Source organism: Anabas testudineus, chromosome 3, assembly GCF_900324465.2.
Source record: "Anabas testudineus chromosome 3, fAnaTes1.2, whole genome shotgun sequence".
Lineage (NCBI taxonomy): Eukaryota > Metazoa > Chordata > Actinopteri > Anabantiformes > Anabantidae > Anabas > Anabas testudineus.
Window position 1 is genome coordinate 8,712,680 of NC_046612.1, and position 24,207 is coordinate 8,736,886.

The following is a 24,207-nucleotide window of genomic DNA, read 5'->3' on the forward strand; positions in this document are numbered from 1 at the left end:
TTTTATTTAGATGAATTATTTCTTTTTCCATCATGAACCAGCAGCGACGAGTTCAACATTAACTTTCCCAGAATAATCTCGTCCTCTCCCTGAGAGTCGCACTACAGCTTTCAGACACGTCGGAAGTATTGCATGAGAACAAACAGAAAGTCTCACGTTAAACTGCGAGACTTGGAATCTCCAAAATTTTGGCCGGGCCAAAAGAGCGACATCCGACGGAGGGATCGACGCTCGGAGACGCACAGGTCAAGGTAAAAAAAAAAAAGAAAAAGAAAAGAGAGAGAGAGAGGGAGAGAAAGTGGCTTTGGACAGACGCACGCTGCAGCACATCTCACATGACGGACACGCCGACAGAAGTTGCTCGGCAGTCTGGTTTCCACTGGAGTGAGAACAGACTCGCATCCTCTCTCACGCTGATGTTTACCTGACGTGATGTTTTGCGCGAGCGAAATTAATTTGCGCACTCCCGCAGTTTGCGGCTGCGCCGCGCGTCCAACTGTCCGTGTGCTGACTTTGTGCCTGCGTGCTGGACCTTATTGTTGTGTTTGTGGATTGCGCCGTGATGCCATGATGATAGGGGCGTAATCTCATGCGCACTTTCTAAAAAATAAGATCGCGCTGAGTGACGCGCTGGAGGCGAAGCTGCTAATGCAGAGGCTCTGCTGTGGATGCGGGGGCAGGTGCTCTGCAGCTTGACTGACACGCTTGTTGTTATCAAGCCAATGCTGCGTTGATAAAGAGCTGTCAGGCTGACACGTTTAGGAACAGATGGAACAGGTAGTCAAACGTGTGACATGCCAGAGGAAAGTCCATTCCCAAATTCCCAGTGCTTCACATAGTAAATAATAAAACATTAAACTGGCGTGGTCTGTAGTTTTCCCATGTCATGCACTGGTTTAAAGAGATAGTTCTAGTAAATACCACAAGAAAACAAAGTAGTAAATGTAGAGGTTAATATCGGACATAAGAATTATCTTTATTAAACTTTTGTGGGAGTTATTCCTTGTATACATAGAGGGTCATTTTGTTATTTGTGATTTTGGGCTACGACATACACATAAGACCTGACTCCCAAATACTAAATAACAGTTGCACTAACCAGGATTTTCGAGGTACTTGTCCACATTTTTTCAGTGCAGCCCCGCTCACTAATGAAATGTTTGAGTAGCCTGTTAAAAAGCCTGTAAGTCTTTGTTTCTTTCCTTGTTTCAGAATGAAGTCGCCTGCATAATACTTTCTGTCTTTTTCCAATGCTGATTTAAAGCATTTTCTTGTGGTGAAATTGTTAGTTCATTAATTTGATTTAATTTAAAGTAAGATTTTCCTTTTTTTTTTCTAAAACTATAATAATGAACTTATCTTGAGATTGTTAAAAGTCAGAACACCTATTCTAAGTGCTATACTAGCTACTGCAGAGCTTTTCAGCCCAGTTGCTAAATATCGCACACAACAATCTCAAATTGTAATTTGCGCATCCAGGAAGTATTCACATCACTTAACTTTTTCCACATTTTATGTTACAGTCTGATTCCAAAATGGAAAAAAAGGGTTTTTTTTAAATACTTGCAAATTAATTTGAGCCTGTAGACCACAGAGAAAGGATTGTACCGAGTCACAGATCTGGGAAAGAATACAATATTTCTGCAGCATTGAAAGTTCCAATGAGCACAGTAAATGGAAAATGTTTGGAACCACCATGACTCTTCCTAGAGTGGGCCGGCCAGTCGAACTGAGCGATTGAGGAAGTCTGGATGAAACCAGGCACAGGCTCCCGGCCAATACCTTCCCTATATTGAACCGTGGTGGTGGCAGCATCTTTTTTTCTTTTATTTACCATGTCCTGGCTGTCAGAGCACCCCACTACCCCCATGGCCAGGAGGTCAGAGGCCATTCAGAGATGACCATGCCCTGCTCCCCAGGAGAAGCAGGAGCCGCCACGGAAAGAAACTTCCAAGGAAGGTCAGGTGCATCCCAGGGAAGAGCAATGCAAGGAGCAACTCCAAGGATCCAAGCCTGTGCGCCCTAAAGGAGGAGACCACCCAGGAAGCCGGAAGAGAGCGCGCCCCGAGCCGATCATGGGCCGCCCACACACAGGGGCCTGCACACTAACCCTCCACCACTGCACCACACAGACAGACACGCATGCACAGATTCACCCACACACACTCCCACACCTGCCTAATCACAGATCCATACCCACAAACACATATACACACATGTAAACACTAGACTCATCCTTGGAGAGAGAAAGCCACCAACCACTGAAGCCTGCGCTGCCCTGCCATCAATAGCACGGGGGGCATAATGCTGTTTGTTGATGGCCGATGTCTCCCAGACATTGGGAGGAGACAGGTGTCCACTATGTAGTTCAAATTTGGGAGGAAGTTGTCTTCATCAGGGCTGATGGAGGAAGTCATAGCCATCCAGCCTCACCTCCCGGACCCAAGGTGTAGCAACCACCCTACCTTGAGGGTAGGTCGATCCCCTTGGGTCCATCCACCAGCCCCCAGATGAGCCACCCGCCAAAACCCTGGGTGAACGCGTGTCTAATGCTGGTGAAAATGACGAGTGTGCGACTAGTCAGGATTGAGGGAAAGATGAATGCAGCAATCTACAGAGACATACTTGATGAAAACCTGTTCCAGAGAGCTCTGGACCTCAGACTGGGGCCACTAACAGGAGAATGGCTATGCAACAACTCTGGGAATGTCCTTGAGTGAGGAACCAGAGCCCAGATTTAAACCCGATTGAATATCTCTGGAGAGATCTGACAAATGGCTGTGCACTGATGTAGCTTGAGAAGTACTGCAAAGAAGAATGGGGAAAAACTGCCCAAAAATAGGTGTGCCAAGCTTGAAGCATCATACTCAAAAAGACTTGAAACTGTAAGTGGTACATAGAATTGAGGCTGTGAATGCTTATGGAAATTAACATTGCAAATATTTCAAAGAAACTCCTTCTGTGATTGCTTACTGGATGCACTGTATTTTTGATGTTGCAGAGACAAGTTAAATTAACTGAGATTTTCCAACAGTTCGATGTGCATTAATATTAGCATGTACAGCATGTAAATGGAATGTCTTCTGCATTTGTCATGAAACGTGATTTGATCTTCATCTAATTAACAAATATAATGTGCCTAAAATAATACAAAAAATCAGATCTTTCATGTTTTTAATGTGAACAACCATAAAAACCTCAAAAAGTATGTGAATCCTTGGATTAATAACCAACCAGGTGCTTCCTGTAGCTGTGGATCAGACCTGCACATTGTTCAGGAGGAATTTAAGCCCATTCTTTCAGGCAGAACTGCTTCATATTCTTTTCGACGCCCCTTTTTCCCTCTCTTCAAATTGTTCCATAGCATCTCTTTTGGGTTGAGGTCTGGACTCTGACTTGGCCACTCCAAAAGCCAGATTTGTTTTTCTGAAGCCATTCTATTGTGTGTTTCGGGTCATTGCCCTGTAGCAACTTCTACAGAGTTTCAGCTGACGTACAGACACTTAATACACTTAGGGAATTAATCTTCCCTCCAATCAATGCAAGCTGGCCAGGCCCTGATGCATCCAAGGCAGCCCAAATCATTATGTTTCCTCCACCATACTTTAGGATTGGGATGATGTTTTCATGGTGATATGCATTAGTCCAATACTACTTTGGAGTGCCAATGTGCTCTTTGGCAAACTTCAGGCGTGCAGCAATGTTCTTTTCAGTAAGCAGCAGCTTCCTTCGTGGGGTTCTGCCATAGACACCCTGCTTGTTCAATGTTTTACCTATTGTATACTCATGAACACAGATGTTAGCCAGTTCCAATGATGCCTTTAAATCTATTTGTAGCTTGTTTGCCTAACTGTAGAGTAGTGAATTCTTTTAGGTTATTATTCAAGGGGTTCACATACTTTAGCCACTCAAACGAAATGAATTTTATTTGTTATTACTTTAGGCACATTGTATTTGTTGATACTCTGAAGATCAGATCACATTTTAAATTAATGCAGAAAACCATGAAATTTCTTGCCACTGTATTATCCATTTTAGCAGTGGTATGGATCTTTTAGCAAATTAATTTGCAGCACTTTATAGCTCATACATTGACTCTCACTGTTCTTAGTATTTTTATTTCCAGCTGTCAAAATGCTTTCATAAACCCACTGTATATGTGCAGTGTCATACATGACTCCTGGAGTCGATGTGTAATAGGCAGTTTCTTACTTTGTTAGCCATAATAACTTTAACAAGCAATGGTATTTGACTTCTACTTCTACTAGTGTCCACAACACGTGTTTCAAAATAAATAATGAGGGTTATTCTCTGGGAAGTTATAAAATGAGACATAGTTATAGTATGAGAGTGCAGTATCTCTGCAAACAGAGACTGCTTTGAATCAGTGACAGGAACTATTGACAGCAGGCGCATGGTGAGATACCATTAGCTGTAGCAGTTCAGGCACCCCATGATGAGAAGATAAAAATAGCTCAGATATCTCTCAATAACCTGCTTTCTGTCAGTGTGAGTTAGAGTAGTATTTAAATTGTTTGATTTGATCATGTACCTCTGTCGTTTTATTAACATGATTCGAGTTAAGAAACTGGAATTCCTTTGCACAACAGAGTGGAATAGTCAAATGGTTATGATAATGACACTTAAGATTGGCTGAAGATAATCCTGCTCTGTGATCTCATCATCTCCGAGTTAATAGATGTTGCACAGGGGGTGCTTTCAAGGGAGAGATCACTGCGCAGGTTTCTATTATTGTGACATCTCCTGAGATGCCATGCACATCTAGTGCCAGCTTCATTTAGGAGGGCAGGAAAGCTGGCAGGAGGTTTCAGTTTGAAAGATAAATGCTGTGAAAGTGCATTGAAAACAAGTGCACAGTTTGAAATTGCTACAGAGGAGAAGCTGACCAATTAGTTTCAAATTGGGTCTTTGAGCACACGACTAGTTTCAAATTAGGTCTTTGGGTGCACAGTGGGGAATGGGATTACTCTGAGTCACCCACTAAAGCACCTAAGGATGAGAAAGTTGCCAGGTTTACAGTAGGTCAGGCTGCAGGGGTTGTTGTTAGGCAGATATTTCCACAGGTCCAGATGTCGCTGTGGTTTGATTCTGGGTTATAATTAATAGTGACTGTGTGTTTGAAGTTTCGATTGGTTTCAACAGCACCCTGTTCCCCAGTTCCCTTTTTCAACTTCTATATTATGATGCAGCTGTTTCTTTTTCTAACGTACTATAGGGGCAATGGTGACATCTTGTCTGTGTCTAAATTTTCTTCCTCTTGTCTACAGATTTTATTTTTTTTGTCTCTTACTTTCTTTGTGCTGTTCATTTCTTTGACATGTGGTAAAATCTTAATTGATTTCACAGTGTTGGAGGGAATTGCAGGAGTGCATCCTACTCCCATCTGGAGCTTATCAGAGCCTGACCCGGTTTCGGTGTGCTACGTTAGCGTGCAGCTCCACTGGGACCTGTCCCCTCCCGTTGCTGACAAAGGGAAGAAGGCCACAGCCGGCCCATCTTAGCATAGCCCAACGTCGCCCAACACAACCTGCACCAAACATCACCTAATTCTGCCTCACTCTGCCTGCTCCAAAGAACTAAAAGTTGCTTACATTACATTTTTCCCTCTTTCCAAATTGTAGGTCACCTGGTCTTCTTTTCTCCATTTTGGAAAAGGCTTCCGGGGATATTTTGCCCTACAAAAAAAATAATTATCTTATCTCCCTAATTCCCAATTATTATGCACAGGCTTATTTAAGAAAAAGGATTAGATTTTCTCTCTTTTTTTGGTAGCTACACCATCAAGCAGGGGATGAATTTCACTGCTGCAGTGACGGGGTCCTACACATGGATGAACTGGGGGAGGAGAGAGCACAGTGAGGCTGTCATGTAAGCTGTCTCCTCTGGGGCCACCTCTCGGCGCGTACTGCTTCCTGCCTCAGGTAGAGGCGTCAGAGTTGCTGCTGCTGAGGCGTCACACTGCTTGCTCTCCTTTCCTCTCCCTCAGACTGAGAAGGCAACAGCTCCATTCTCAAAGCACGGAAATGGAGAAGGTAAGGTGTTTCTTTCACTATAGTTATCTATCTTGGCTTTAACTTTGCTTCTTTTCTTTCACAGCTAGTGACTTCATTCATCATGAGATTGTTTCCAATTGTGCAGAAGTTTTTGAGTGTGCACTGCTGATGCTGTGACTGAACCCCCCTAGCACAATCTGGGGGCCTTTCTTTGAAGAGTTAGGGCGCGTCCTGTTTTTGTATTGTGGTCTTCATGTCCTATAAGACATTTTAAATATTAGGAACACCTCTGTGCTATTGCCTTTGGTAAATGCACATGGTTTTTAAATTGCACTGGGTCTCAAGATGTTCACTGCTCCTGAATTTGTAGGACTGATGAACTGCAGAGGATGAAATTCTCACAGAGATTAATAAAGGATTACCTAGGTGAACATAGCTGTGCTGTGCATAATCTTTCTAGATTTCTGTCGACTGCTTTTATGCTTTCATTTGCTCATATCTAAACTGAAACTAAATCAGATGTAAACACCCCTTTTTTACCAATAAAATTGCTAGAATCCTTATTATATCTTTTCATATGGGATCATATTTATTATTACTATTAATTGTTTGAATGTAAACAAATGATACTGTAGCACATGTTTAGTTTTATTCTCACAAGCAGCTCACTTTTTTCTTCTGGAGTCTCTGAGGCACTTGCAAGCATGAGAATAAATAACAACTCTTGGTGGTGTGATTTAGCCTGAAGTTAGGCAGCAACACAAATATTTCTGACATATGCCACCTCATGTTTTTATCACATAGTCCTGTGTGTGAGAGTGTCAGAGAGGAGTGTGTGTATGTGTGTGTGTGTGTGTTTGTTGTGTATTCTAAACAGAGAAGGTTTTTCTTTGTCTTTCTGTCAGAGCTGCTCACTGTGCCCAGAGCCAACACTTGCACAGAGTCTGTGTACACTCTGCAACAAGTGGCTTTGTTACCAGTGCACAGATGTGCATCAGCACCAGAGAGCTCCTGCCACTACCCAGTACATAGACCTGCGCCTTCATCAGAGGCCTGGAGCCAGCCAGTGTACTGACCCGCACCAGAGAGGCTCCAGCTCCCTGCCACCGACTGGACAAGGCAAGATATTTACATATGTCGGAACTGTTTTTTACCTTCACTTCCCAGGCCAGTATGACACGTTATTAGTGGAGATGCACAATCGGTCCCCCCTCTCTGTCACCTGAAAGCTTGTTTGGGCTTTTTTTGTTTTCTCACTGACGTCCTGTTTGTTTGTTAATCATGTCTCGTCTCAGTAAGAACTGTTGCAATGAATAATGCATGAAAGTGGCAATGGTTGATAGCCATTCCTGGAAATCCTTGTTTTATTACACCTCTTTTTAACATGTGGCCCAGATTTCGAAGTGCTCACATGGTTTAATTTTTGCTAATATTAGTGTGATGCTATTTAAAGACCCTCCAGTATGCCTGGCAGCTTTGCTGCCAGCTGCTTTTGCTGATCTGCATTGCACAAGTTGTCAAAACATAATGAACAGATCCTAAACACCTTTATTGTGATGTGTGAGTGTGTCTGTTTGGTTTTAGCACTTGTGAGAAAAGCTGTGTGACTGTTCTTACAGACAGGATGTGGTCAGTCAGATCGGGTTGATGCACAATGGTGATGCTCAGCTGTCAACCACAGAGCTGTGTGATAATTTGCAGACAGGAGGGGATTGGTTAAGGTGAGCTGGCCAACAGAGAGCAGTAGGGCTGCGTTCATTAGCCTTATTAAGCTATTGTTAGGTAGACGTTCTGTGGGCAAACTGTTTTTACAGTGACCTATTTAGAAATGTGTGTGAAATATTTTTGAGTGTGTGTACATGTGTGGTTCTTAGTGTTCCAAAGGAGGATAGTGTAGCAATGAAAGATTGCTCAGCTACATATTTGTCACCCAACACCCTTTATACATATATATAGTCTCATTGAAACCTCAACTTAACCAGTTTCCCACAGTTAAATTATTTTGGTATGAAGGTGCTGAGGTAGGTCATCTTTAATCTCACATGCCCGTAAAACTCATCACATTAACCCTTAACTGCCTGCTGTTCTGTGTGTGACAGTAGCTTAACACACTGCCTGTAGTGTGACAAAATACATGAATACAAATCTATATTATGTGTTTTTCTAGATTAGAGTTTAATCAGTCATTGTAGCCATTATTAAAACAATAATGACACAAATAAGCCTAATAAACCTATAAATATTATGTTTTTACAGTACCTATAAAAAGTATACTGAAGGTTTATAAGTATATTGTGGTACCACGCATGTTTGTTGCCTTAAAATACTTTCTCGGCTTTTGCTTTACTGTTGCACACTGTTGGCGCTCTTTTAGCTCTGGGTGTGAATTGCTTGTCTAATGTTGTTAATGCCCCGCACTCTACCCCCCACACCCTCCTCTCTCTGTCGGTCTTTTAGGCCCGGGGTCACATCCTTGTTCCCTCCTCATGTGCCACTCTCACAGACAGGAGCCCTTGGAGCTGTTTTGTGAGTCATGTGACCTTCTGTGCTGTAGCAGCTGTCACCTGTCCTCCCACAAAAACCACAGGTCAGTCCTCAGATACACAGCACAAGGACACTGCAGAGAAGAGCATACCACAAGTTGAAAACTTCCTGTGAGCAACAACGCTCTCTTAACTTTGTTGTCACTTATCATCTGTATCTGCATACACTACCCTTGGCCTGCCTAATACCTATTGTGTATTCATACATCATCTTTTTCTTTCTGTGATGTTACAGTACAGTAGCTGCCTCTGAGGTCACCTGCATAATGTGTTGTCCCCTGGGAAAACAAATTTAATTCTGGTGTTCTGCATGCCCAAAGAATAAATTAGTGAGATATCTGTCTGGTGGTTGCTGTATGTGTTCAGGGTGGTGCAGATTGGGAAGGCCCTACAGGATCAGCAGTGGCTGTTTGAGAGCCTGATGGTGCAGGTGGAAGAAAGAAGAGCTGCAGTGGAGAACAATGCTAAACAGATAGAGGACAGGTTGGTTCAGACTTAAACACAGTTGTAACCATAGTGCCCAGTTTTTACAATGTCTGACACAAATGGTTAAAAATACCTCATGTATATAAATTAATGTAATGTCTATAGTGCTGATTTCTTTGTAAGCTTGTGGAATATTTTTGCCAGGACTGAGACATTTATTTTCTCTTTTCTATCTTCGTAGACTTCATGGAGTAAAGATTGCACACAGGAAGGCAGAGAACCAGATTAAAATGGCAAAGATGATTATGATGAACGAGCTTAACAAACGAGCCAACCTATTAATAGAGCAACTGGAGGTAATTACTTTCTTTTTCTTTCTTTCCTTCTTATCAGGCAGCCAGCCGTGAATCTACATGCAAAGAATTGGTAACTGCCGTGATGAAATCAGTCCTGAAAGCAGGCGAACGGGAGCCCATAATAATCATTCAAAGCTGCTTAAGCCAACATCTCAGAAACTACATCTGCCAATAAAAAGAGTCCTCGATTTAGCCGAGAGTCCAGCCGTGATGGCCTCTCTTTGCCACTAATTACACCTAACTGCGTTCATTTTTATGGGTGTCTTCACAGAAAATCTCAGAGGACTTTCAGCAGCGTCTGGACGACCAGCTGCAAGGGGCAATAGAGACATGTGGCCAGCTGGACCACGTTCAGAAGTTCATCACCTGGGCTATGACCCATCACTGCAGAGGCCCGGTGCTCTTCAGCAGGGCTCTGGTACGTAGACAGGACAGTGAGCAGACATACATCAAAGAAGTATTAACTAATTTCTTAAAAGATTAAAATTTAAAGAGGAATTCCACTGATTATAGACATAAAGGTCAGTTAACTTGACAAAAGGAGATGTTCTCTGTGTTTTTTGAGGAACTTTATTACAGTAGGCCTGAGAAATGTACTGAACTTACATCACTGAGTAAAGCCTGCTTCTATGAACTGAACATATTATAAAATGCCATGTTTTGGTGTTCATAAGAATTGTGTTGGATATTTGTCTTATTAATAATTAATTGAAAGCTTTTTTCTCCTTTCATCATTGTCCTTGTCTTTAAAGCACATCCTTATCTTTTGTAACTTTACTGAAGTATAGAAATCAGCTAAGACAGTGGGGGACATGATAATTTTTATAATATGGAACATAAATTCTTTCTGCAGATTTCGCTCCAGATGCAGCAACTTCTTGAGCCTTTACTTCACTCTGACTCTTGGAGTCCTGTCAAGATCAAATTCAACTGGGATGCCAGTTACTGGACAAAGCAGATTTCCTCTTTAGGTAAAATAGATGATATTTGATTTATACAGTTACAGTGAGGCACAATCAATCTGGTCCAAATGTATATTTTCATACAGTCAATAAATGGCTGCCATATTATAAGTCTGTTATTATTCAACCACAATGTGGCACATTGTGTTTTAACAAAGTTCTTACTGTGGCTCTGTTCTTCTGCAGGTCAGCTGACTGTTGAGGGGGGAAACTGCACTTATCCTCAGAGTTTGGCCTGTTCCACTATTATGGGACCTCAGCCCATCACCTGCCTGACTGTGCCATCTGTGTTTCACAGAGGACTAGATCCAGGCTGTGGGTACCAGGTCTGCTGCGAGCCCCAGATGTGGTGCCTGCATGGCATTCCCTCTCAGCCAGACCTACCCAGTCTAGACAAAAGCCAGCTGGAGGCGACACATTTTAACTCCAGCTGTGTTCAGCCTGCTCACATTGCTGCCTCAATGCATCAGAATCAGCTGCTCCAGAAGTGCTGGGACACAGAGAGTTCCTCGCAGTGTCCTCCCACTGCATCACCTGTCATAGAATCCATACAGTTAAAATACAGTCAAGGATCTATGTCCCAGTCACAAGCTGCTGTCTCCCATCCCCAGTCTCATTCAAAATCTTACTCTTCATACCACCAGCTACAGAGAGAAGCTCTTCCCAACAGCCAGGCTCAGCTAAGTGGAGGCCGTAGAAGGTCAGGACAGTGTCAGGTGAAGCTGTTGGCCAGCACAACCCAGCAGGAGCTCAGCCACACAGGTATGAACAGGGATGCGATGAATGATGAGAGCTGGGAGAAGAGATGCAGAGTGGAGAAGACTCATGGACAAACAGCAGCTGTTGAAAGCAGAAAGCTGCTGAATGGAGAGCTGCAAGAGGGCAGGAGGGAACAGAGTCCCGTGCAGCAGCAGCAGCAGCAGCAGCTCCATGTTCCTCCTGCAGTAGATCTGAGAAAAGAGCAGCAGAGGACCAGACCTGCACTGATACTCAGAGACCACAAGGATGGCAGGGTAAGCAACCGAGTTAAAATTAGAATCCAATTTAGATTAATTTTTATTATTTAACTAAGGATCTTGTTAATTTGATTGTCAACATGTTTTGCAATGATGTGTGCTGAAATGACAGTGGACTTAAACGACAGTATAAACACAGATGTGTATGTCAGGTACAGTGTTCACTCTGCACCTTGAAAATAGCAGTTGACAAACAATCTCACCACAAACACCACTGAGTAGCTGTTCTGGAGCTTCCTACTGCATCGCGCAAAACTAAATACACAAGGCTGACGTGACCTTAAAGTAACCATGAAGCAGTCAGAAAGTCCCTTTGACAGGTGACTGCTACAGCTGAGCTGTGCACACAGTAACTGCGCAGAAACTACACCAATCTCCCACCAAGAACTAACTAATTGACTTTTGTTTGGATATTTGTGTGCACAGGTTCAGCTACAGCTTACCTTACCTTTGATATACTCTGAGAATAAATCTACATTACAGGTTCACACATTAAATTTACCCCAGAGAAGTACAACATAACCTTTTCTCAGCACATGAAGTAACCACAACTTTGTAAATGCAGCCTGTAAAACCTTAAATACTGTACCTTCAAACATTGACAATAACACCAGTAAATGTGTGTTTAACCAATGTAGTGGCCTCTGCAATATATCATAGATGTTATATACCATAGATAACTTCCCCAGGAGGATCAATAAAGTTTGTTATTATTATTAATACTACATGTCACTGTGGCCCTGCAAATCAATGTAAGCATCATTATTGACATTAATTCAAGAATTCTTTTGCTTGTTTGTGATCAGCAGCTACCTTGAGTTCAAAGCAAAGGCGTGTGGTGGGATTTTGTGCAGCTCAGTCTTCATTTCACACGTGGTTCTGCAGAGTTTCTATGGGATCAAAAAAAAAAAGAAAAAAACTCACAAAAACCCAACTCACAACCCATGACATGGTAAACCACACACTGCTGTTTTTATACACCTCTCAAAAACCACAGCATGTTGGTCAGCGTGAAGCTTATTTCCTTCAAAACACAGATGTTCAAACACTTGCTTGCAGACAAAGAACGAAAGACCCGACAACAAAGTCTGCTTCTAAAGTTGCATCACAGAGCGGCAAGTGCAGTTTCTAAAACGCTGAACTCTAAAGACGCGTTGAACTCAAAGCAGTGCTCGGTTTTAATTCATACCCATAAATGAGTAAAACTAAAAGCAGCACTCTTTATTTTAATGCCAGAATGATCACTTCCCACAGTTGACAACCAGCCTGAAAACAGATGGTGCAACAGAAAGCTGCTTCTGCTTTCATGAAGAAAGAATGATGGGAAAACAAAGAGCAGCTCTGACAATTAAAGCTGAGCTGTTCATCGCAATGCATCTTCAAACGCAGGAGAGCACTGTTCACTGTATTTCCTTTTCCAGAGTTGAGTAGTCACATAATCACCTCAAGAAGAAATTCTCAAGATGCATGATTGCATGCACAAAGATTTTTAACTTTTTCAAGTCACGGCATCTGAAAATGACATAAACCCACTTGGGCTCAGTCATTTACATACTTAACCTGTCATTAATGAGTCACTGAGGGAATAGTGGGAGCTGCCAGTTTGATTTTAGCTCTGGTTTGCTCTTTGAGATAAATTCCCGCACCCCTCGCCGTTCCAGAGAGAAGGATTATAGTCTATTTTCCTCCACAGTCTGAATCCTGCATACCTATCCCAAGGGGCATGGATCAGGTTAGTGTTTTAATCGCATGATACTTAGGAGCATGTGCTCGGTGTCAGCTTGGCCTGAATATTTATGATGGCAGCCTTCCTGCTTACATTAGCTAAAAACACAATCAAGGTGTTTAAAGGAGCTTTTCAGGACACTTGCAGTAGTTTAATTCTAATACCACATGGAGAGAGAAAGTGGTAGTAAGGGTTTTTCAGTTCTGGCTCAATCAAAGAGCCACACTGAACCCCTGATGGTGAATTTACATACGATAATTGGTGTTGTAAGCAAACCTTTCATTCTCTGTACAATATATGCAGCTGTGTGGGCCATTCTCCCTGTTCGTTGAGTTGTTTTGAATTACAACCAGAATGGGCTCTGAGTGATGTTTTTGTTCATTTAGTGTGAGCTTGTACGTTTGTGTGTGTATGTGTGTGTGTGTGTGTGTGTCTGGGTGACACTCGCACTCTTTTTCTCTCCTTTATGTTGTTAATGGCACGGACAGGTGCATCTGTGCATGTGATACAATTTAAAACCCTGCTCAGTTTTGTATGTTTGTGTTTCTGACAGAGATCTACATCCCTGGAGATGTCACTGACAGCCCATGACTGTGTATCTGACGTGCATAGCAGCAAGCTAAGCCCTAGCTCAGGGTGCACGAGGAGGAAGAGACGCTCCCAGAGCATCCCGGCAGAACTGGCAGCCCCATCCAGCAGCCCTTACACTGAAAGGCCCACAGGACGCACTCGCAGCCTAGAGGCAGGAGCTGCAAATAAGGTAACCCTACATCAGAATATAATCACACATGGAGAGGAGCTGAGGCTGTGATGTTAGATAGAAAGAGATCCCTGTTTAGATATGCACGTTCCACATTTGAATTTTGGCAGCGCAAAGAAATAGTAGTAGCAGTACTACTATCTCCTACACAGTTGCTCATAATGAATATATTACGCCAAAGCTGACTTTGACTGTAGCCAAGAAAACAGTCTTACCACAGAGTAAATTTAGCAGCTCTCCATCAAACCACATGATCTTTAGTAGCTTTATTCCTTACATGAGGCTCACTTGAATGATACTTAGGTGTGATTTGTTCAGATGATAAAAAATAAGCATAAGTACAGTTTTGCAAATAGCCTGTTTTAACTAGAGGCACTGGAAGAATTTATTTATCTACAATTCTGTGACAACCAGGCAACTCATTTGTTGATAAAGACCAAGTTACATATAATACTAAGGCTGTTTTCCTGTGTTGTAGACACAGTTTGAATCACATTATGCTTGTTCTGTGTTTCAGTATGCCAGTATGGATCCCAGACAGAGGAGAGCTTCAGATGGGGTGCTTTGTGTTGTCAAGGAAACATTAACTGATGTTGTTTCCTCCAGAGTCCATCGCTCTCCTCTACTGACCTATAAGACAGAGCCAGGTGCTGGAAAACACTACTTTACCATGCCATAATGTCTCATATTCTAAAGCAAATTTTTGAATATGTGCTCATCATCCTTCTCTTTTCAGATCAGTCTTTTACTTATGTAAATGAAGAGATCGATTTTGAGGTCAGGGAGAAATTCAGAGTGTCAAGAAGTGGCCACAACAGGTGTGTTATCGCTGTCAAGTCCAAAATCTGTCTGTGAACAAATCATGAAAATAAGGTTTAGTTTAGTCATTCATTCATTCTCTGTTTCTCTCTAAAGTAACGGAGATGTTCAGAACGACTCCGGAAGGCCAAAGGTTCCTGTTGTTTGCTTAGAGCGTCTCAAAATACTTGTATCTCAACTGCCCCCACACGGCCGACGACAGAGCGACCCTTTACCTGCCAGCGCAACAGAGAGGAGTGAAACTCTCTCACAGCAGAGAACCTGGCATGATGCTATGCCTGAAGTATGTTCAAAGTGATTTACATATTTTGTCTTATACATTTTGTCCTAAGGGCGCATTTAGGCCATCTCCTCAGTGTACTCCTCAGTGTTTTATATATTGTCGATGATCCACAGTATCCTCTTTCCTCTTCTCTGTTGTAAACATAGAGGATAGATGGAGGCTCTGAGACCAAGACAACCACCCGCACACTCACAGCTCCACCATATGCAGAGCAACAATCCTGTGATCAGTCTACCACACACTCAACCAACAGTGAGTTTGACAGCCAAGGGAGACTCAGCTGTCATACAGCATCCACACAGACGTCCACTGACCCTAAATATGTGCCACAGATTTACTCTGCACAGGACCTGGACTCTGACTCTGATCCTAGGTCAGTCTCAGAAGAGGCAGTTGTTTCTCAGGTTGATCCAAACCAACAGCTGGACTCGGATGCATCACCAGATTCTGACCCAAATGTGGAGTCTTTATCTGAGGTTGAACTGGATTGTCTGAATGGGGAGAAAGCGGTGGCTGCGGGAGAGACGGGGCTCTACAGCGAAACTGATGTTGTAGGTGAATCAGAGCCAAGTCTTGAATATGAGGCTGAACCAGAATCAGATGCAGGAGTGGGATCAGAGGACAGCCAAGGTGTGGATGTCGACGCTGATTCAGGAGATGCTGAAACAGAGTCTGAGGTTCAGCCTGAGTATGATCCTGGTTTTCAGGCCGACACTGACTCAGACGTTGTGTCTGATCAGCATCCAGATTCTCACGGCTTTGTGGAGTCCGAGCTCGATATCGACTCTGAACCTGAACTGGCGACTGATGAGCCGCAGCCTCTTCGCTCTGACCTAGAAGAGGAGTCTCACATTGGACCTGGACAGAGGCAGCTTTTGATTGCAAACCCAATTCCTCAGAGAGAGACAGAGGACGATCAGCCTGAACAGGACGATGCAGAGATGGAAAATGAGGACTTCTGTGCCGTATGTCTGATTGGAGGAGACCTGCTGTGCTGTGACTGCTGTCCAAAAGTCTTTCATCTGTCTTGCCATGTCCCATCTCTGCTCAGCTTCCCCTCGTAAGTTCTGCGTACTGAAATGAATACATCCATCATTATCATCATCATCTCCTGTCAAGCTGTTTATTAATATGTCATTGTTAACCTGATGCTGTTTCCTGTCCTGCTCAGAGGCGACTGGGTGTGCAGCCTGTGCAGAGATGCTGTGCAGCCAGAGGTGGAATACGACTGTGAGAACGAGAGAACATCTGGAGAGCATACATCAGTGCAGGGACTGTCAGCATGTGACCAGAGAGTAGGTCATTTCATTATCCTCGTTAATTCTAATGATGGCTGGTTATTGTAGATTGTTTTCTTTAATTGCGCTCCTTTTGCTGTTTGTAGAAATGTGAGCGGCTGACTCTTCTGATCCTCAGTAACATCCTGAGTGCTCCGTTCCATGAGCCCGTCAGTCCTCTTGTGAGTGATCACCCTTTTATTACAGTCCAGTTAGAATACAGGCCAACTCATTTTCAAAATCTCATTTGTTATTCATTACAGTTACACAGTAGCATAGGGAAGAGTATTCTTTATGTTTGATGTAATGTTATATTTCTGAGATTTAAGTGGCTTAAAGCTTTCTTATTTTACATCCATATTTACATCAGGCTTCGACATCACCTTTCCACTAAGGTTTAAAAAGTTACATACTGTATATTTAAGATTACCTCCTCTAGAGTTTAGTGCAGTTAAAACCCATTATTGTTTGAATTTATCATGTATTCATTGCCTTATTTAAAGTTATGTTCCAAGAAAGCACATGCAGTCGGTACAGTCGTATTTGTTGCAGGGACATAATGCAATGGATGATACATTTATTTGATTAATTTTGGGGGAGAACTTTAATGTAATTACATTGGGGAGAGTTTCAGGGTAATTAAATTGGGATGAGTATGAAGGGAACTAATGTGGCCGGGTGGATAACTCAGAAGTCTTATATGTCACTGCTTTTGCATGCAGGCTCGCCATTACTACCAGATCATCAAGAGGCCAATGGACCTGTCTGTGATCAGGGCCAAACTCAATAAGAGGAATGCTCAGAGTTATAAGTCACCAGACGAGTTTGTTGCTGATGTCTATCTCATGTTCCGCAACTGTGCAAAGTTCAATTATGTAAGTTAAAACTTGAGATCCTGGATGTGTTTATGTACAATTTGATTATAATTATGATCATGGTCACAATTAGTCCCAGTTGAATGTTTAAATTATAATATAATCATCATCAGTCAGTTCTTTACTTGGATTCATCTGAATGTAATCTCTCTTTTCCTTTCTGACCACAGCCTGACTCAGAGGTGGCCCAAGCAGGCCGCAGCCTCGAGGCATTCTTCACATCCAAGCTGGAAGAAGTTTTCCCAGACAGCGTGTTCCCTGTGGCTGAGGCGGACTCTGACAGTGATGAATACGATGAGGCATGCAGGACTGCTGATGGTGGTTTTCCCTGGCCAGAGAAGAGGGAGCAATGCCACAGGAAGAGGAAGAGGAGACACTCTGTCAAGCCGAGGAGACATCACTTCTAACTCCTCTTCTCCTCTCCTCTTCTAAGAGGACTGCAACCATGAACATAAATATGCTGTATTTGTGTGTAATTGTACAGCTTTTATTTGGCAGCCTGCGTGGCTTTAACGATGTTTCCATTCTGTAATCTGAACGCAGCCCTACTTGGAGTTTGCAATAATATCACAGTGCTGCCATCTGATGGTAGCTGAGTATATTAAAACACTTTAAATATCTAAAATACGAACCAGTGCAGAAGTAATTACTGTCCCTGCAAAGGAGCAGAACAATCAAAAACTGATTAAAAATTAGTTTAATACTTTTTTTTATTACAAAGACAAACTAATCAAAACAAAAAGAATAAAGATTACATACTTTAATTACCATTTATCCATGGGGAAAATCAGACAATTAAGTTCTTCAGCCTTAAAACAAGTTATAATAATGAGGTGATGCGGTAATTGTTAATTTTGGAAATCATATTTTGGCCTCTGATGATTTGCCCCCTAAAGTCATAAGCTTTATGCTATATTCTTTATTGTACAACACGGATGGTGTCGTTGGATGTTTAATAATCTCCTTTTGCATCTTTTAATAAGTCGTCTTCTGTACTTTTTTGGTGAACATAGCCCTGGTCATACATAGCACTTTGAAACTTTGATATTAGTAACTCCTACGAATGTGGTAATCATATTTACTATATTTGTAACTGTAACCATATATACAGTATACGTGTACCTGTATAAAACTTTATTTTACTATAATTGTCATGTAATTATGAAATGATTGCAGACGACGTTATAATAGGTTTGATTATTGGTATAATTACATGTCTCAATAGCTTTTTAAAAAAAGCAGCAGTGACTTTGTCTTTTTGAACAGAGTGATACAGAAAGTGAGTGGTTCAGTGCAGCAGTGTTAGAGCTCATCAGGGCACATGTAGGATCATGTTTGTTATATCCAGAGAATATCCAGATCGAAGATTAAAAACACACACAAATACATTTTGCATTTAACCATAAAGTAAATTAAGTCTGTGTCAACGTCATGTAACATTTCTCTTTCTGTCTGTGTTTCCATTTGTGTTTCAGCAAAATGTTCCTTTTTATTATCGGAATATCTCAGGCTTAATAAAAGTGTAAAGTATTGCTACTGTACCATTCAGTATTGAATATTATAGAAATGTCCTTCACTGTTGGTAGAGCTACACTGTTGAGAGGAAATATGTCATTTGACAGCCAGGCTGTTGTAGCGCATTTCCTGTTTTTAATATATACTTATCTTGCTTCCTGCCGCTTAAAATAGCCATTTCCATTAATTACTGCACATATTACTGCCTGTGCATTACATGATTATTGTCAAGAGTAGTGAATATACAATATATGTTATGTTACTTTCTTTGAAATCAATAGATGTAATATTTCTTATTGTATGAAGGGAAACTGTCACTGTCATTTTTTTTACTGTAGCAGTCAACTATAAATGCACAATTATTAAAATCAATAAACTGCACTGAGGACAAAACATATTTCCTTTTCATTCTATCTTCTGCTGTTATTTATCACTATATAACGCAAGAGATAAATGAACAAGTAGAACAGAACCTGTGTTTTATGACAGATGTCACATTTTCACCTTCAAAGTTACTGAAAATGTTTATATGCAACCAGAAATCATCTGTATTGTAGCACTTTATGGTTGTACTGACAGAAAGGTGTGTTCTTATTGTCTACTAAAAGCTATAGTTCATAAACTATATGCTATATAAGTTCATAAATCAACTTCCTTAATGCAACAATGTACTGTAAGATGTGTTCTTTAGATTAGGATGTTGCAGAAAATTATATTAGAACTATAGTTTGAACGTAATTATTATTATTATTATTGTAGCTGCAGCAGAAGATTTGTTACAAATGGTTCAACACAGAGCGTGGGCAGCATGTCTTCTCCTATGTGCAGCATCTCACTTACTTTGATGTCCTGATGTACTTCACACTTTTTTTCTGCTCTGCATTTCCTGACTAAGTTGTGCTTGCAACCCAAAACATTCATCAATATGCTGTAAATGCAATCACATGTTAAACACAACTTCAAACATGTCTTATAACACAGTCATGAGTCAGACTGTCTGGAAAGTATGAGAGAGAGGGAGATGTAGTACGCTGGACTCAACTTCAACACAGACATGATGTCGTCCCACTGCCCGACTCTGAGGCTTTTTATGTGGGACATAGCGCTGACTCCTGCATGACATCCCACAAAAGAAATTGTTGACAGAAGGCTTTGAAAATGGCATAAAATTGTTCACAAATCTTCATCAAATTTCATTTACAGCAGCACAAATTTCCTTTATGCAGGATTTTGTGTCTTCTTTACATTTAGTAAGACAGCAGTAGGAAGGAGGTTCTCGATGATGAAGAAGAGTTATTGTTGTTGAACTGAAGTAACAGGACCTCCTCGATACAGAGCATGGACCGGTTGCAGTTTGCAACTTCTCTTTGCTGTTGCAATGTGCTGTAAAAAATATTGTTTATTTGGGGACATTACAACAAACATACAACATTTTCATTTATATTTTTCATTTTTTTATTGATCTTTTTATAAAGAACACATATAGCAATAACCCAAGGGTGTTTTTAATTATACAGTATATATACACACATACAGTTGTTTGGTCAGGAGACATCTGGCTGTGTTTAACCTGCATAGAGTTTGTGACCTTTCAGTCAGCAGTAAAACATTACAGGATAATAATGAGACACTCGTGTGACCTTTGGCGAACAATAAAAGGTCAGTCAGAGAAGTGCAGAGAGAAAAATTAGAGCTGAGCAGGGAAGCAGTCTGTGAAGTTCAAGTCTTTTTGTGGTGTGGGGGGAAGTTGTAAGCTGTGCCTCACCGAGGTCAACTGACTTGTTACATTTTTAACACGTGCCTGCATTTTATAGACTTAAGGTCTGTAATTGTAATGTTTGTAGGAATCACTCATCACAACTACCATTCATAAAGTTACTTTTTTCTGAAGGAAACCTTAAAATTTAGATTTGACACAAGTCAAGTAAGAATATACTCACAAGATGTTTGATGTAAAGCCCATTAACACATAAACCATGACAAAAAAAGTCTGAATTTATTAAAAAATTAGACTTGTCATGATATCTATGTCTGAAGACCAGTCTGTATCATTGTAATGTGTGTGTGTGTGTTTATCACCCTGCTTGCAAAACTTCCCTAAAACCCTCGCTAGATGAGAAGGGGCAGAGACTTGATTTCAGTTCTCACGGGGGGAGAGGTGTAGTGGTGAAACCAGCTCTTCAAAACACTCATCTCTGTGGAGAGGCAAGAGGAAGGAGAGTTTTAACAGTTCATTTCCCACTGCCATGAGCAACATCAAGCTGGCTCTGCTAGGGAGCAAGGGTGCTGGTAAGACAGGTGAGCATTACAGACACTGACACTGTCTTTACTGTGAAGACTAACCTGATATACTGGACAGTTTTGTTCTCTGCAAAATATGCACAATACAAAGTATAATATAGAATTTATGAAAGTGTGACACCATAGTGTTTGTGTGAAATTTGATTTACTGCACATTACAGATGTAATTTTGAATTTATGTTAAAAAAGACAGGTGTTAATGGCCTGAACGTACGGCAACAGTGTGTTGTGAAACTAAATTACCTGAGGATAAAAGAATATTTATATACTTCACTTGTATCTGCCAATTCTGTATCTGTTTGTGAAAGAAATAACTGAGGATTTGTTTCTTCAAGTCTTTATATTGAGTTAAGATCATCATGAAGTACAGCTTCAGTACAAAAACAAATATACATTACCAACTGTACATGGAACTTGTTACATACTATAAATTCAACAATATAAATAAATATAGGCAAAATCATTCAATATACATAATACATGGACTATACATGTATAAATACATGCCAGTATTATGTGATTTACCATCTTATCAACTTAAAATGTCTATTTGGTATTATACTGTGTATTATACTGGTTTTGTGAGTAGCCTGCATGTACCACTAACCCTGGTCATTTGTCTTACTGTCATGTTCTCTCCAGCTGTTCTAGTGAGATTCCTGACAAAACGTTTTATTGGAGAATATGCTTCCACTGCCAGTATGTAAATATTCTCATTAATTAATTGATGTTATTATATCATATGGCATATATAGCTTTCATAGGGTTTCCATATTGCGTCTGTTACAGTACTTTTATTGCATTATATCTGTTTAAGGCAATTCAACAAACTTCTTGTTTATTTTGCTACACGTGGGTTTGAAATTAAACACATGCCTATTTTACCAGCTTTTATCTTAAAGGGTTTTGATGACTGCTATAAAATTACACTGTGCACAGCAATGTGACAATTTAAACCTTTTCACTTATGGTCTAAATTAATGATCTTGTTTGCGCTCCTTGAGCATTTGTTTGTACATATTAATTTACTGGATATCATCAAACTGAGCTGTTAATATTTTTTTCATAGTAACATTATCTGTGTTTTTGTTTTAAATGAAAAAATATATATATTTACATTACAGATTCCATATACCACATTAAGATGTCCATTGGCGGGGAAACAGTTAAACTTGCAAATATTTGACCCATGTTCACAGGTGGGAATGATATATCTTATTGATTTTTATAGCTTGTTGTTTACAAATTTCTTACAGTACATGAAATATACTTTATTTAAAACTTGTCATACTATCTGTAGTCAAATCATTTGATAGCTCCCATGTTGTGTTTGATCTCCGCAGCCACCTTTGCTGTGTCAGAGTGGAAGCAGCAGATGTATCCTGGAGGAGCCTGTGAACTGGGCAGATGGATTTGTGGTGGTGTACGACATCAGTGACCAAATGTCCTTCCTCCACGCCAAAATCATCTTGCGCCAGATCAAAGAAGCCCGACAGGAGAGCTGTAAGGGGTGAGTGACCGTAGTCTGCTGGGAATGAAGCTGAGCTGAGGGATTTGCTTTGATGAACTAATGAGTCCCATTCCTGAAATGAATGTGTGTAGGTCTATCAGGTTGAGGATCAGAGTGGTATGCTGTGAGTTAGGCGCTACATTCCACTGGGGCTGCTCTGCTGGGATGAGGAGACAGGGAAGTATTCCAGTTTAAAGTATACAGTAGCTTCACGTTGGTCAGACTGAGCCAATATGAACCCAATCCTTGGACTTCCTCCAAATTAACACACTTGGCAAATCAGTGAAATACGTTCTGGGAAAGATTTTTGCAGATTGAAGGCCTTTCCACAAGTTCATGCAACTTCAAGTGAAAAAGCATATTGTGAGATAAATGACGTGATGATGCTGGTTTGTCAGTTCTCTCCACCTGCCTCACTTTTCTATCACAGACCGGTGGACCTTCCAGTGCTGTTGGTGGGCAACAAGCGGGACCTGTGCAATGCTCGGGAGGTGCGTGAGGAGGAAGGACAATTCTTGGCTCAGGAAGAACACTGCCCCTTTCAGGAAGTGTCTGCAGCAGAGGACTACTTGGAGATATCTAATCTCTTCACCAAGCTAATTCGTCATGTGATGGAGAACCTTAAGTACCGTGCAGACCGCAGACGATACAGTGGCTCCAAGTCGATGGCCAAACTTATCCATAATGTCTTTGGTAAAAGACGGAAGTCTGTCTGATGGAGGAAATCAGTGGTTACTAATTATACTGTATGGGACTAAAACACACCGTTCTAGTGTGTTTCTATACTCCATTTCATACTGGTCTACAAATATGTGGACACGTTCTACGGAGAACTATAAAATTTTGAAAATAAAATTACACAATTTGATTTGATTTAGCTTATGCAACAGCAGCATAACCAAACAAACCATATCTCTTGAAATGTCAATGTATTTCTTTAGTGTTATCTGTTATTGCAGCTGTTTTTTTTGGGTTGTATAACAGTTTTTTAAAGCACAATCCTATAATTAACCTTTAACTTTGTCAGGTGTTATGCCTATAAAAATAAATCAATTGAATATGCTGCCCAAACAACACTGTTTTTTAAAATATTTATTTAGCAGCAGAATTACAATAACATACTTTTACTTAAGTAAATCCAGTCCCACTGAAAAGCAGATGCTTCTGTAGATGAGTAGACCTAAAATATAGTTTGCTAGGGAGCAGTTAAAGGTAGTGCCATGGTTAAAGTTCAACCTTCCAAAAAAAAAAACAAAAAACAAAAAACAAAAAACAGTTCAGGTTAAAGATTTACAGACGCCACCTCCCACTGATCACTGCTCCATTTCTTTCCTAAATTGATCTGGTGCCTCCCACAGTTTTTTATCTGACACTGTTAATGAAGCATGTGAGTCTAAGAATAAAAATGTTTCTTACTCCTAAGTACATTTCTCTGACAACTATGATTATTAATGAAGTTAAAATAAAAGGGTTTTACAATGGCCTATACACATATGAACATATTATAAAGACTCTAGTAGTACTAATTATTAAAGTCATTTTGATGCAAAATGCCAAATATGTTAAAGTTTCCAACCTCTCAAATGTTAGCTTTTTTTTTAGCTCTAGGTTATTGTGATGGGCGGGTTTTATTATCTTCTGCCATTTTATAAACTTTACATAAACTAATTAATGGAAGATATATTAGTAATATCAGTTTATTTAATAAATAATCATTAGTTAGAATTACAGTATAGAAAAATTGCTCCTTTTTTTCTTTACTTTTAGTTAAGATCATCATGCAGCACAGCTTCAATACAAAAATAAATATACATTATCAACTGT

At 40.7% G+C, this 24,207-nt stretch overlaps 2 protein-coding genes across 3 annotated transcripts; both read left to right on the forward strand.

Moving 5' to 3' along the window:
- The first annotated feature begins 162 nt into the window (after window positions 1–162).
- trim66 (tripartite motif containing 66) lies at window positions 163–18,965 on the forward strand. Of its 2 annotated transcripts, none has more exons than XM_026378474.2 (18): window positions 163–251; window positions 5,794–6,053; window positions 6,920–7,133; window positions 8,472–8,601; window positions 8,924–9,040; window positions 9,225–9,339; window positions 9,611–9,757; window positions 10,193–10,310; window positions 10,488–11,314; window positions 13,597–13,803; window positions 14,321–14,450; window positions 14,540–14,621; window positions 14,719–14,905; window positions 15,052–15,965; window positions 16,077–16,200; window positions 16,290–16,364; window positions 16,905–17,057; window positions 17,228–18,965. In XM_026378474.2, the coding sequence occupies exons 2-18, from the start codon at window positions 6,045–6,047 to the stop codon at window positions 17,462–17,464; spliced, it is 3,786 nt and encodes a 1,261-aa protein (XP_026234259.1). In that variant the 5' UTR covers window positions 163–251; window positions 5,794–6,044; the 3' UTR covers window positions 17,465–18,965. The 2 variants fall into 2 exon arrangements, with proteins under 2 accessions (XP_026234259.1, XP_026234258.1); XM_026378473.2 differs by having other exon boundaries at window positions 188–251; window positions 5,368–6,053.
- Window positions 18,966–20,789: 1,824 nt separating this feature from the next.
- On the forward strand, window positions 20,790–23,270 carry rerglb (RERG/RAS-like b). The gene is given in 6 exon segments (XM_033325937.1): window positions 20,790–20,870; window positions 21,516–21,572; window positions 21,998–22,029; window positions 22,031–22,072; window positions 22,217–22,383; window positions 22,814–23,270. Coding segments are annotated over 6 exon segments (636 nt in total). The 5' UTR covers window positions 20,790–20,818; the 3' UTR covers window positions 23,100–23,270.
- Window positions 23,271–24,207: the final 937 nt, after the last annotated feature.